Genomic DNA, 13,133 nt, shown 5'->3' with positions numbered 1-13,133 from the left:
ACTCGGCCTCTCCGCGTCCCCAGCTCGCACCCGCGGCCGGCGGCCGGTCCCGCCCCCGGCACCATGCTGCCCTCACAGGAGGCCTCCAAGCTGTACCACGAGCACTACATGCGGAACTCGCGGGCCATCGGCGTGCTGTGGGCCATCTTCACCATCTGCTTCGCCATCATCAACGTGGTGGTCTTCATCCAGCCCTACTGGGTGGGCGACAGCGTGAGCACCCCCAAGCCTGGCTACTTCGGCCTCTTCCACTATTGCGTGGGCAGCGGGCTGGCGGGCCGCGAGCTCATCTGCCAGGGCTCCTTCACCGACTTCAGTACCATCCCATCGGGAGCCTTCAAGGCGGCGGCCTTCTTCGTGCTGCTCTCCATGGTGCTGATCCTCGGCTGCATCACCTGCTTTGCCCTCTTCTTCTTCTGCAACACGGCCACGGTCTACAAGATCTGCGCCTGGATGCAGCTCTTGGCAGGTAGGGGAGGCGGGGGCCGGGTCTCCTTGCTGGAAGAGGCAGAGAGAGGTGCTGCTTCTGCGAGCTGAGACACTCACTTCCCTAGAGACCCTCATCAGCTCCTCGGTGGAGATACCGTGAGAGACACTTTAGAGCTGGGAACAGAGCCTTAGAATTGGGAATTTGGGCCCCCTATGCTTGGATACAGGCAGAGTGCATTTGCTGATGGGTTAGCATAATTTAGCATCTACACAGGTCTCTGTTGGCCATGTTTGTGAAAATGTTTTGTGAACAAGGGGTAGGTATCTTTGACTCGCTGACATTATCAACTTGGATGTTTCACTTTACTTCTCTAAGGTTTGGTTTCCTCATCAGTAAAACATTGGAGAGGATTACAGAGGATTACAAAGGAAAGAGGATCTGGTAAACTTTAAAGTCTTGTAATAAGGGGAGTGTCTGTGGTGTCTGTTCAAGATTGGGTGGTTGGTGGTCCTTGGTGATAGGATCTTTAGAGGAGAGGTTTCATCCTTTCAGCAGCCCCGCCATATGCAAGAAGGATTGTGATGCCATGCCATGGGAAGGAGCCCCTGGGACCTTTTGCAGTATCCAGCCTAGACAGTCTCCTTTCTCTGCGAATCAGTGAAAGGCCTTTGGAGATGAGAAATGCTGAGGCAGGTTTCCAGGATCCATTAGAGTCCCCTGCCCTCAACCACCATTCTATCAAAGACAGATTTTGAATACTCAGCAGCTTGGGCATTTACTAATTGTAGGTAGGAAAGGGAGTTGGACTGGGAAAAGTGGGGCCAGGGGACACCAAGATGGTGAGTGGTAGGAGAAAGTTTGGAGGACCCCAGGGATGAGAAAGAGAAAATGTGAGGCATCAGAGTCAGTCTTTTACAAACAACACCTCAGAGTATTCCACAGGTGTGGAGCCCTCCAAAAGAGATCCCTGGAGGAGGTGCTACAACTCTGGCTGGTGATTCCACTACTCAGAGCATTGCAGGGAGCTGCTCTGCAGTGTGGAGTGGGGGGAACCTCTGCCTTTGGAACTGATGGAGAGACACTCGGGGTCAGATGTCAAGAGTACGGGCTATCAATCAGAATTGTCACATGTGATGACAGCCAAGATGTGACGTCAAGGTAATGGGCCTAGGGTGCTTACAGAGGGACTTCTACACAAAGAAGTCCAAGGAATCACTGCCCCATTGGAAGAAGGACCCAGACTCCTGAGAGGCCTTCTAGAAGAAGGTAGCATGTGTCCTGATGTGGATGTGCTAATGGCGTGTTGCAAATCCATCTCACTCCATTTAATTTCTGCGTGGATCTTTCAGGTTCTTTGAGGGGAAGAGGATTGTCGATGTGAGAGGTCTCTCCACCTTCCTCTGTGTGGTATCCAGAGAGATGATAGTGTGAGCTTCCATTCTATTTTTCATCCAGAGTCAAGCTGGAAAAGATATGCTCAGCTGGAGCCCCCAGTTCTTCAGCCTGAATTTGGAGTCTGCAGATGGGTTGCTGACCTTGTGGCCTTCAAATTCTCTGTAATCCTCGTGGATTTAATCTTAGGAATTTAATGGAATATTCAATAACCCTCATGTATCCATTGGATTTCAGAGACCTCGGCCATCAGACCTTCCAGTTCTGCCCAATTCTCTCATCCTACTGTGAGAGAGGAAGGAGTGTAGAGAGTGAAGGGTTCACTCACCCTCACACAGCCAGCAAGGGAAGAAGTCATACTGAAAGGGCCAGGTTTCCTGACACTGGCCTGGAGCCACTTTCCCTTGAATTACTTCCCCTGAGTGTTGAGGGGCAGAACTGAACAGTTTATTTTATTTTGCTTAGAAATCTTTGAGTTCTCTGGCTTAGTGTCTGATTTACTGTGCTTAATAGAGTGGTACAGGACAGGGCACAGGTCAGGGGGATAGAGATTGTGGCTCACTCCTCCTGTGTCTCACCATACACCATTAGACTTCTTAATTAAAATCTCAGTTTTTCCCCTCTGTACAGTGGGGGTCTGGGGAGTTGGATTAGTTGACCTGAAGTGCCCTTTTCAGCCTTGTGGGCTCCTCACACCACTCCTTCATCAAATCCATTCCCCTGGGCCGGGGGTTTAGCTCAGTGGTGCCCTGCCTGCCTCGCAAGCACAGACTCCCGAGTTTGATTCCGGAAACAAAACAAAACAAAAAAAAAAAAAAAAAAAAAATCCATTCCACTGAGAAAGGGAGCACTGTCTTCCAAGGAACTGCAGAGAAGCAAAGGGCTTCATTTGTGTCCCATGAGAATTCAAGTGCCTGTTGTGTGATTCTTGTTTCTTTGAACTCTTATTTAGTGTTTGAGTGCAGAATACTGGACCACTGGGAGAATACAAAGAAATATTATTTCTTTGTTTATTCCTGACTGCTCTGTGGTCATCACAGTGCTGCATGCTGCAGTACTGACACACATAGGACATCACCTCTGCCCCGAGAACCTTGAGTCTGTGTAATACAGTCCTTCCCCTAGGAAGCTGACCATCTAGCTGGGTCGCTGTGTTGGTCAGCAGTTTTCCAGTGACAAGTGGGAAACTCATTGTAAACTGGCTTAAGTAAATGAAAACAAAATAGAGGTAGAGTTTTTTTTTTTTTAAAGTGATATAATTTGAAAGCCTAGTTTGAGACCACAGGCATGGTTAGACCCAGATGCCCAGTTACTGTCATGAAGAGTCTGTCTCCATTTTTTAATGTCTCTTGTTCACTCATGTTAAGTCCACTTTCGAGTAGGGCCACTGGCAGCTCTAGACTTACATTGCTTTGACTTACAATACATAGCAGTGCTTGGGGAAGAAGCACGATTCCAGTGAAGTTGGAATGTTGGCCAGCATTTGCCAAATGTCCACTTTTTTCCTTTTTGTGCTAGGCATTGAACTCATGGTCTCCACACTGAGCTACATTCCCAGTGCTTTTTACTTGTTATTTTGAGACAGGGTCTCATTAAGTTGCCTGGGCAGGAGTCAAACTTGTTTTCCTTTGATCTCAACCCCCCAGTACTGGGATTATAGGTGTATGAAACTGCACCCAGCCACCAAGGGTCTTGGTACATCTTGGTGATGTGGTCTAAGGCCTGAGCCAGGTGCCCTTCTCAGATAGTGGAGGGAGGTCAGTTCCCGCAGAGCTACATCATGGGCGATGGCTGGAAGAGGGGCACTGTGGCCTGGGAAACTGCAGCACTACACCTCTCTGTGGAAACCCAGAGCAACAGAGGACTGCAGCTTGGGCGGTGGGGGTGGGGGGATGAGGCAGTGCTGACAGAGGTGGGGCATGGGAGAGGGAGGTTAAGGTGTGGGGCAGAGGGGAGGAGGCCACCTTGGGCTCGTGTGGGTTCTACTTGGGGAGCATCAAGGGAAGGCAGGAAGGGGTTGAAAGGGCCACAGTGTGCCTGGCTGAGGAGTTTGGACTTCAGTCAGCAGCAGTCAGAAGCTGCTATAGCTGTTACTATTACTCAAGAGAAGTGATTAACGTTCTGAGCCCTTTCTGCATGCTAAACATTTGACACTCAGAATGTTCTCCAATCCTTACAAGAATGCTATGGAGTAGGTAGCCCCATTCCTATTTTATAGATGAGAAAACAGCCGGAGAGGGGAGAGCCTCATCTGTCCCAGCTCACATGGGTGAGTAGCGGGCCAGGGCTGTGGCTCAGTCTGCCTGACTCCAAAGCCAAGTCTGTGGTTCAGATCAGAGTGATGGGGAGGGTGGTGGCACGGCCCTGCTGCCAGGACACTGAGTGGAGGCTGCAGAGCTGGTAGCCATCTGCGCAGTGGGGCTTGGCTTCTCAGGGCTCCTCAGGGCATCCCAGCATAGCCTCTCACCTGGTTCTTGAGTTTGCTGAGGGTGCCAGCCTCCCCGCGGGGCTCCAAGGTCACACAGCGAGAAGGCGGAGCTGAGGCTTGGTGCAGTCGACATGGCTCTGGAGCCTGTTCTTGCCCTGGACCAGAACCCGGAAGTGAACCCATGACAAGCTGTGGCCAGTGCTCTATGTGCTGATGGCAGGTCGGCCAGCAGATTCCACCTGGGCACAGGTCGGCTGCAGCCTGGGGAGGCTGAGAGGGTGCAGCGGAGGTTTCTGCCCCTGTTCCCCTGTGTGGCTTTGAACTCAGGAACTTCACACTGAACTATATCCTCTGCCTTCCTTCTACTTTACTTATTTATTTACTTATTTTTGGTCATGTTCTTGCTCATTGTCAAGGCTGGGCTGAATTGTGCTTCTCCTGCCTCAGCCTCCCTCAGAACTGGGATTACAGGTGTGCGCCTCTACACCTGGCTTGTGTTGAGTGATAGTTATTTATTGGTGCATAACAACTTGCCACAAAACCTACTAGCATTTATTATGTTTCTGTCTTTGTCTTCTCATTGGTTCTTTTGTTTTTTTGCTAGTAGTGATTGAATTCAGGGGTGCTCTCTCACTTAGCTACTCCCCCATCCCTTTTTATTTTTCATTTTGAGATGAAGTCTTGGTGAGTTGTGCAGGTGGGACTCGAACTTGTTATCCTCCTGCCTCAGCCTCTCTCTGTGTTGGGACCACAGGCATGTGCCACTATGCCCCCTTAGCCATGTTTCTGGGAGTCATAGGAATTTGGGAGCAGCTTAAACAGGGATGGGTAGTTCTGACTCGGGATCTCTTGTGAAGTTGCAAGCAAGACTTTAGTGGGGGCTGTGGTTGTCAGAAGCTCGCTGGGGTTGAACGCACCTAAATGCGTTCTCCTGAGTGTTGGCAGGAGACTGAAGAATGCGTGATCTGAGAGAGAAAGGAAATAGAAGAAACCACAATGCCTGCCTCCCACTTTGAGCAACAGTTTTATTGGGATATAACTCACATGCCATGAGATGTGCACATCTAAAGCAAACAGTTCCAGGTTTTAGTGTATTTACACAACAACCACTGCCACCATCAGATTTAGGCTATTTTCATCATCTTGAGAAGAAACTTCACACTAACCCTTTAGCTGCCACCTCATAACTTCTGATCTCCTGTTCTCTCTGGTCCCACAGAAGCACTAACTTATTTTCTTACTCTGTACATTGCCCATTCTGGACATTTCACATAGTGAGATGAGAAAAAGTCTTTGTGACTGGCTTCTTAGCACAGTATTTCAAGGCTCATTCATGTTGTAAAGTGTGTCAGAATTTCATTCCTTTTTTGCCAAATAACCTTCCATTGTATGGCTGTACTACACTTGGCTTACCCATTCATCAGCAGATGGGTATTTATTTTGTTCTTACCTTTTAGCTATTGTGAATAGTGCAGTGAGTTAGTGTATGAGTTTTTGTGTGGGCACAACTGGTGTGTGTGTGTGTGTGTGTGTGTGGCACTGGACATTGAACCCAGGGCTTTAGGTTGGCCAGTACTCTACTGCTGAGCTCCATGCCCAATCCCTTCAGTTCAGTTTTGTCTGTGTTATGAGAATGGGTCCATCTTCATCTGACTCCAGTTGTCCAAGCACCAGTCTTTCTCCCCTAAATGATCTTGGTATCCTTGTCAAAAGTCAGTTGGCTGTGCATAGTGGCACACGCCTATAATCCCAGCACTCAGGAGGCTGAGGCAGGAGGATCACTGTGAGTTTGAGGTCAGCCTGGGCTGTATAGGCTGTTCAAGGCCAGTCTGAACTACATAGTGAGACCCTGTCTCAAAACAAAACAAAAAACCCAAAAAAAGTCAGTTGATCTAAATGCTTGGATTAAATTCATGTCTCAGTTCTATTCCTCTGATCGTTACTTATGGCGAAATCAAACTGTCTTGATTATTGTTGCACAGCAGTCAGTTTTGAAAGTGGGAGTGTGAGGGCCGGGGATTTAGCTCAGTGGTGCCACTGCCTGCCCCACAAGTGCAAGGTCCCGAGTTCGATCCCTGACTAAAAAAAAAGGTGGGAGCATGAGTGATTTAACATTGTTCTTTTGGCTGTCACACCTTTAATGTCCTACCCTCAGGCAGCACACACCATCACTTGGGCCACATCAAATAGTTAGAAATGAGTTACTAAACCCAGCCATAGTCAAGGGGAGAAGAATTAGGCTCCTCCTCTAACAGGAAAAACAAAATCTGTGGACATGTTTCCAAACTACCATAAGTGGGAAATGTACTAAATGCTTGGCCATATGTTTGCTGTTATTATTCAATAATACATCTTGGAGATTGTTCTATGTTAGTGTATAAAAACCTACTTCTTTCTTAACAGCTCCATAGTAAACTTTTGTATAGCTGCATAATCATTTAATAAATTAATATCTGTTTACAATAACAATGCCCCAGTGAATAATGTATAAAAATAAGGATAGTATAAAGCCTTTAAGGGAACTGCTGGATTAAATGGTGCATGTATTTACAGTTTCATAGATCTAGAAATAATACTCTCCCTCCCGGTAGTTCCTCTTCCTCCACAGCCCTGCCAACTGAGTGTGTTATTAAATGCTATATTTTATTTTTCCCAACTAGACAGTAAAGAAGACCTTTCAGCTGGGTGTGGTGGTGCATACTTATAATTGCGGCCCTTGGGAGGCTGAGGCTGGATGATCACAAGTTTAAAGATATCCTATCCAAAAAAAAAAATTTGGGGGGCTGGAGATATAGCTCAGTGATAGAACATTTGCCCAACATGCTTGAAGCCACAGGTTTTAACTCCCAGTACTGAAAAAAGTTAAAAATCTATCATGAATGAGGTTGAGCACCTCTTATATAGGTTTTTCTGAAAACTGTGATTTCTTAAATATTTCATCAAGTCAATGGTATTTGTAAGAACTTTTATTTCCCTAAGGTGTTGCGATATAGTTTGAGTTGGCCTCGAACTTGAGATACACTTTCCCTAGCCTCCTGAGTGCTGGGCTTATGGATGTGTGCCACCCCATCGAGTTTGAACTCCTTTTTTTTTGGTACAGGGAATTGAACCTATGGCCTTCACACTGTCCTACATCCCCAGCCTTTCTATTATTTCAAATTTTGAGACAGGGTAGATTGCTCAGGCTGGGTCTAAACTGGAAATCCTCCTGCCTGAGCTGCCCAGAGTGCTGGGATTCCAGAGAGTGTCACCAGGCTCAGCTGGGCACTTCATATATTAGGAGTTGGCCTGTTATGTAGTGTGTTACAAATACTTTTTCCAAGTTTACCTTTGGTCTTTTTCTATGGATTTCCCCCATTCTGAAATCCAGCTTTTCTTAACACAGCAGATGATCAATTTCCTCTTTTACAGCCCCTGAGTTTAATATTATACTAGAAAGGCCCTGGAATGTTTAAGCATGGTAGAAACACACTCAGGTGTAGTTGTTAGGAATAGGGTGGTTTGGAGGGGTCCCGCAGAAAAGGCTGGACTAGTCTTGTTCTGATGTCTTGTTTTTATCTTTACCTTTCAATTCCTCTTTCATGTTATTCATCATTATTAACTTGACTTTTAGTTCTAGAGCAGTTTTATGGTATAATGGGAGTCTTGGATCAAGAGGTTGTGCCCCACACACATTAGGTGCTTACTGTTTACCAAGTAAACGAATGACATCTGATTTATTTATGTATTTATTTTTTGGTACCAGGGATTGAACTTGGGTCCTTGTGCTTGTGAGGCAGGGGCTGGAACCACTGAGCTAAATCCCTGGCCCGAGTGACATCTGATTTAAATCATAACTCCAACCTCCACTCCCTTCTCAGTAGCTTGGTTCAGTTGTCACATAACCTGGATTTGCATTCTGGTTATTGTATTCATGATTAAATATCCTTGGGACTATGCCTGAGTCTGGATTGATTGCCTTGTGTATAAAACAGGGAAGAACAGTGTCTTAGTCTGTTTTGTGCTGCTGTAATGGAAGGCTGCAGACTGAGTGATTTATAGTGAACAGAAACATGTTTGGTGTTTGAGGCTGGGAAGTCTAAGGCTGAGAGCTGGGCATCTGTCTAGGAGAACAGTGAGTGTGTAGGGGTTGGGGACAAGGCAGGTGCTGTGGTGACTGGCATTTCCTCTCTGGAGTGACATTCCAAGCATGTAGGAGGAAGGTGAGGCCCTTGGGGAAACATCAGATGTGGAGCTACAGGGATGTTTGTGTAAGAGGAAGTCTGAAAAGCACTTGAATATTTGAGTCTGGTGCGGAGGAAAGAGTTCTGAGCTGGTGTTGCGGTGGACAGGAGTGTGATGTGGACAGAGAAGGGAGGAGAAGCGGCAGAGCCCAGGAAACCAGGTTTGATGAGGCAGAGAAAGGAGCAGCAGCCAGAAAAGGAGTCTGAGCAGCCAGAGGCAGACATGTGGATGTGGGACCATGGCAGAGACCTTTATTTTGGTGCTGGGAACTGAACGTATGGCCTTGAGCAGGAAGCACTATCCTCCTGAACAACACTTCAGCCAAGTTTTGAACCTCGTGAATTATCCTTCTATAAGATGGGAAGAAGAGGTAGGGATGTAGCTCAGTGATTGAGTGGTAGCAACAGAGTGGCACATACCTACAGTCTTGCCTGAGGCTGAGGCAGGAGGATCTTGAGTTTGAGGCCAGCCTGGGCAACTTAATGAGATTCTGTCTTGAAATTAAATTTTAATTTAATTTACAAAGAGCTGAAGGCAGTGTTGTAGCTCAGTGATTAGAGCTCTTGCCCAGCATGCACGAGGCCCTTGGTTCAATCCCAGTATTGCCAAGGGGGAAAAAATGGAGAAATTAAAGCTTTTCTTAGGCAAATAAAAGTTGAGAGAATTTTTTGTCAGTAGATCTGTCTTGCAACATGTGTTGAACGATGTTCTTCATAGAAAGGAGAATGCCTGTCATGTCTTTACAAGATCCCAGTGATGAATGTAACTGTACTGTATACTTAAAATGTACCAATAAACTCAATGAGAAAAAAAAAAAAAGAAAAGGAGAATGATATAGAAACTTGGATCTATATGAGGAAAAGAGTATTGGAGAAGGAATAAATGAAGATTAAAATATAAAACTTTTAAGGCAGTATGGTGTTGCACACCTATAATCCCAGCTACTTTGTAGGCCGGAGCAGGAAGATTGCGAATTGGAGGCCAGACTGGGCAAATTAGACTGCCTCAAAAAATAAAAAAAGAGTTGGAGATGTAGTTCAGTGATAAAATGCCCCAGGTTTGATCCCCAGCACTACAAGAATCAAAACAAAACAAAACACCTTTTTTATCTTATGCTTAATTGATCTAACAAATAACCATTTGTTCAAAATAATAGCAACAATATATTGATGTATATATGCATAGAGTGGAATGATGACCACAGTGCATGGGGCAAGTGAGGGATTTGCAGGGTGTCTCTTATTACAGTTAGTCACACTACTGGAGAAGTGGTGTGATGTTGTTTGAAAGTGGGTTTCTATTAATTGGCAGTGTATAGTGTAAGCTTTAGGACTACCACTAAAAGAAATGTAAGTGATATTCTAAGAAAGATGAGAAAACGGAATCATAAAATGTTCAATTGAAACCACAAAAGGCAAAGAAGAGTTTAATACAGAAATAAATAAGAAGGACAACAAAACCAGAAGACAGACATTAATCCAATAATATCAGCAATCATTTTGAGATCTAAAGGCACCAATTACAAAACAATGTCCAGCCAACTATACATTGTCTTTCAAGGGACTCACTTAACTGTAAAGAAATATATGAATGAGGGCTGAGGATTTAGCCCAGTGGTTCCAGCGCCTGCCTTGCAAGCGCAAGGACCCAAGTTCAATCCCCGGTACCAAAAGAAAAAAGAAGAAATATATGAATGAAAGTAAATAAATAGAGCAGGTGCTGTGGTCCATGCCTGTAAATCCCAGCTACTTGGCAGGCTGAGGCAGGAGGATTGCAAGGCTAGCTTGGCAATTTAGATGACTATATCCCCAAATAAAAAATGAAAAGGGCTGGGATGTAGCTCAGTGGTAGTATGCACCTGAGCTTGATCCCCAGTACTGCAAAAGCCAGGAAAAACCTAAAACAACAACAAACAAAACAAAACAAAAGTAAATTAACAGAGAGTTATTCCATGCTAACACTAATCAACAGAAAGCAGGAACAGCTGTATTAATTTCAGACAGCAGCCACCAGAACAAAGTAAGTCACTGAGGATAAAGAGGCCCATTATTACCGGGCATGGTGATGCACGCCTGTAATCTCAGGGAGGCTGAGGCAGGAGAATCGCTGTGAGTTCGAGGCCAGCCTGGGCTACATAGTTCCAGGTTGCTCTCAACTACATAGTGAGACTCTGTCTCAAAAAAAACAAAAGAGGCCCATTATTGCCAAATGACAGAAAGGTCAGTCCTCCAAGAGAAACACTGGGCCTTTACTTGTATGTGGTTAAAAACAGCATCAAGGCACAAGAGGCAAAAACAGAGTTGCAAAGAAAAACAGATGACGCTGTTGTCATTGGAGATCTCAACACCCCTCCCTCAGAGGAAGACAGATTCAACAGGCAGATGATCAGTCAAGACATAATTGAACTCAGCAATACCATTAACCCACTAGATATGGTGGGCATCCATGGACTCCTTCACTCATCATCATCAGCAGATGTCTTTCTTAAATTCACCCAGAACAGTCACCAAGATAAACCACATTGGGTCACCTTAACACATTTTAAAATAGGAATCACTAACAGAAAGATAGTGAAAAAATATGAGAATGATTGGATATTAAATAAAACATTTCTAATTAATAAGTGGATCAAGGAAATCACAAGATTATTATGAAAATGTGGGATGCGGTGAAAGCCAAGGTAACAGGGAAATGGATAGCACTGAATGCATATACTGGAACCAAGAAACTATTTCCAGTCTACTGTCTGAGCATCCATATTAGAGAGCTAGAGAAGAAAAAGAGCAAACTGAGTGCAAAGTAAGCAGAAGACAAGAAATAAGTTAGAATACAGAATTACGAATTGAAAATGAAATCCGTAAAGAAAATTAATAAAATCAAAAGCTGGCTCTTTGAAAAGATTGGTAAAATTGGTAAACTGCTACCAAGGCTAATGAGAGAAACAGAGACAGAATCAAAGAATTCAAACTTCTAATTTCAGAATGAAGGGGAAAGTCCTGGACATGGCTCAGTGGTACAGTGCTTGCCTGGCACGTGTGAACCCTGGGGGGAGGAAGAGAAGACATTACTACAGATCCTGTGGGCATCAAAAGCACGATAAAAGAATGTTGTCAACAACTCAGACCACAGATCTGATGGCCTAGACAAAATCGACAAATTCTGGAAAGCCATAATCTGTCTGAACTCACACAAGAAGAGACAGACAATCTGCATAGGTCTGTTCAGTGATGGCAAACCTTTCAGAGATGAGTGCCCCAACTGCAGCCCCAAACCCACTTATTAGTCCCAAAGTGTCAACACTGCAACCAAACCTGAATACTGAGGTTTTGATTTAGAAAACACAACTCATACATTAACATCTCTCGTCTTAAAAGAAAAACAGGACACATGCCATAGGTTCACCACCATTGCCCTAGTCCCTGCCTCTTATAGGTTTCCCGATAGACTATATGTATTAAAGACATTGAACCCATAATGAAGAACCTTTCAGAGCAGAATGCACTAGGCCCACGTAGATTCACTGGTATACAAGTATTTTACCAAACATTGAAGGAAAAAATTATACCAATTTCCTGTGTGTATTTTCTTCCAGAAGATAAATGCACAGGGAAAACTCCCTAGCTCTTTTTTTGAGGTCAGAATTGCCCTAATGTCATAACTGATGACATTACAAGAAAATAAAATTAAGCCAAGTGTGATAGCACAAACCTGTAATCACAGCACTATGGGAGGCTGAAGCAGGAAGATTGTGAGTGGGAAATTTAGCAAAACCCTATTTTAAAATAAAAAATATAGCTGGGTGTGGTGGTGGTGCCTGTAATCCCAGTACTCAGGAGGTTGAGGCAGGAGGATCACCATGAGTTCGAGGCCAGCCTGGGTTACATGATAAGTTCAAAGTGAGGCTGAATTACATAGTGAAACCCTGTCTCAAAAAACAAAACAACAGGGGCTGGGGATTTAGCTCAGTGGTTCCAGCACCAACTTCACAAGCACAAGGACCAGAGTTCGATCCCTGGTACCAAAAGCAAAAACAAACAAACAAACAAAAAACTCCAGCAAATCAACTTTGAGAATCAACTCCAAACAAATGAGCAAAAACAAAACAAAACAAAAAAATCTCCAAAAAATTCCTGGAATTAATAAGCAATTAGAGCAAGATTGTAGGATACAAGGTCAATATATACTGGTTAAATACTTTTCTATTATACCAGCACCAAACAAGTGGAATTTGAAATGAAATCACAACACCATCAAAATTAGCACAGGTATAAATGAAATAAATATAAATTTAACTATGAATAAGATTTTTATGGGGAAAGGTATAAAACTTGGTGAGAGAAAACAAAGAACAAGTAAATGGAGAGATATGTTCTTGGACAAAAAGTTTCAATATCGTCAGCATTTCAGCTTTTCCCAGTATGATGTGTATTTTGTGGATATTGACAAAATGATTTTAAAAGTTATATGCAGAAGACCCAGAATAGCTCTATATATTTTGAGGGAGAATAACAAAACTGGAGGTGACACCACCTGGCTTCAAGACTTATTATCAAAGCCCCATGTGGTGGTGCACGCCTGTAACCCTAGCATTTGGGAGGCTGAGGCAGGACTCTGTCTCAAAAAAAAACAAAAACAAAATAAAACAAAGACCTACTGTCG

At 44.5% G+C, this 13,133-nt stretch overlaps 1 protein-coding gene across 1 annotated transcript in view; it reads left to right on the top strand.

Annotated features, from left to right (window-relative positions):
- Positions 1–6: 6 nt before the first annotated feature.
- Positions 7–13,133, top strand: part of Lhfpl4 (LHFPL tetraspan subfamily member 4) — a 26,520-nt gene continuing 13,393 nt past the window's right edge. The window contains exon 1 of the mRNA XM_019206834.1: positions 7–469. Coding sequence (XP_019062379.1) covers positions 64–469 — 406 coding nt within the window. The 5' untranslated portion in view covers positions 7–63. The remainder of the gene's footprint in view (positions 470–13,133) is intronic.

The sequence above is a fragment of the Fukomys damarensis genome, unplaced genomic scaffold, assembly GCF_012274545.1.
Source record: "Fukomys damarensis isolate Sample0158 unplaced genomic scaffold, DMR_v1.0_HiC HiC_scaffold_24, whole genome shotgun sequence".
Lineage (NCBI taxonomy): Eukaryota > Metazoa > Chordata > Mammalia > Rodentia > Bathyergidae > Fukomys > Fukomys damarensis.
This window is presented reverse-complemented; position numbering and strand designations above follow the sequence as displayed.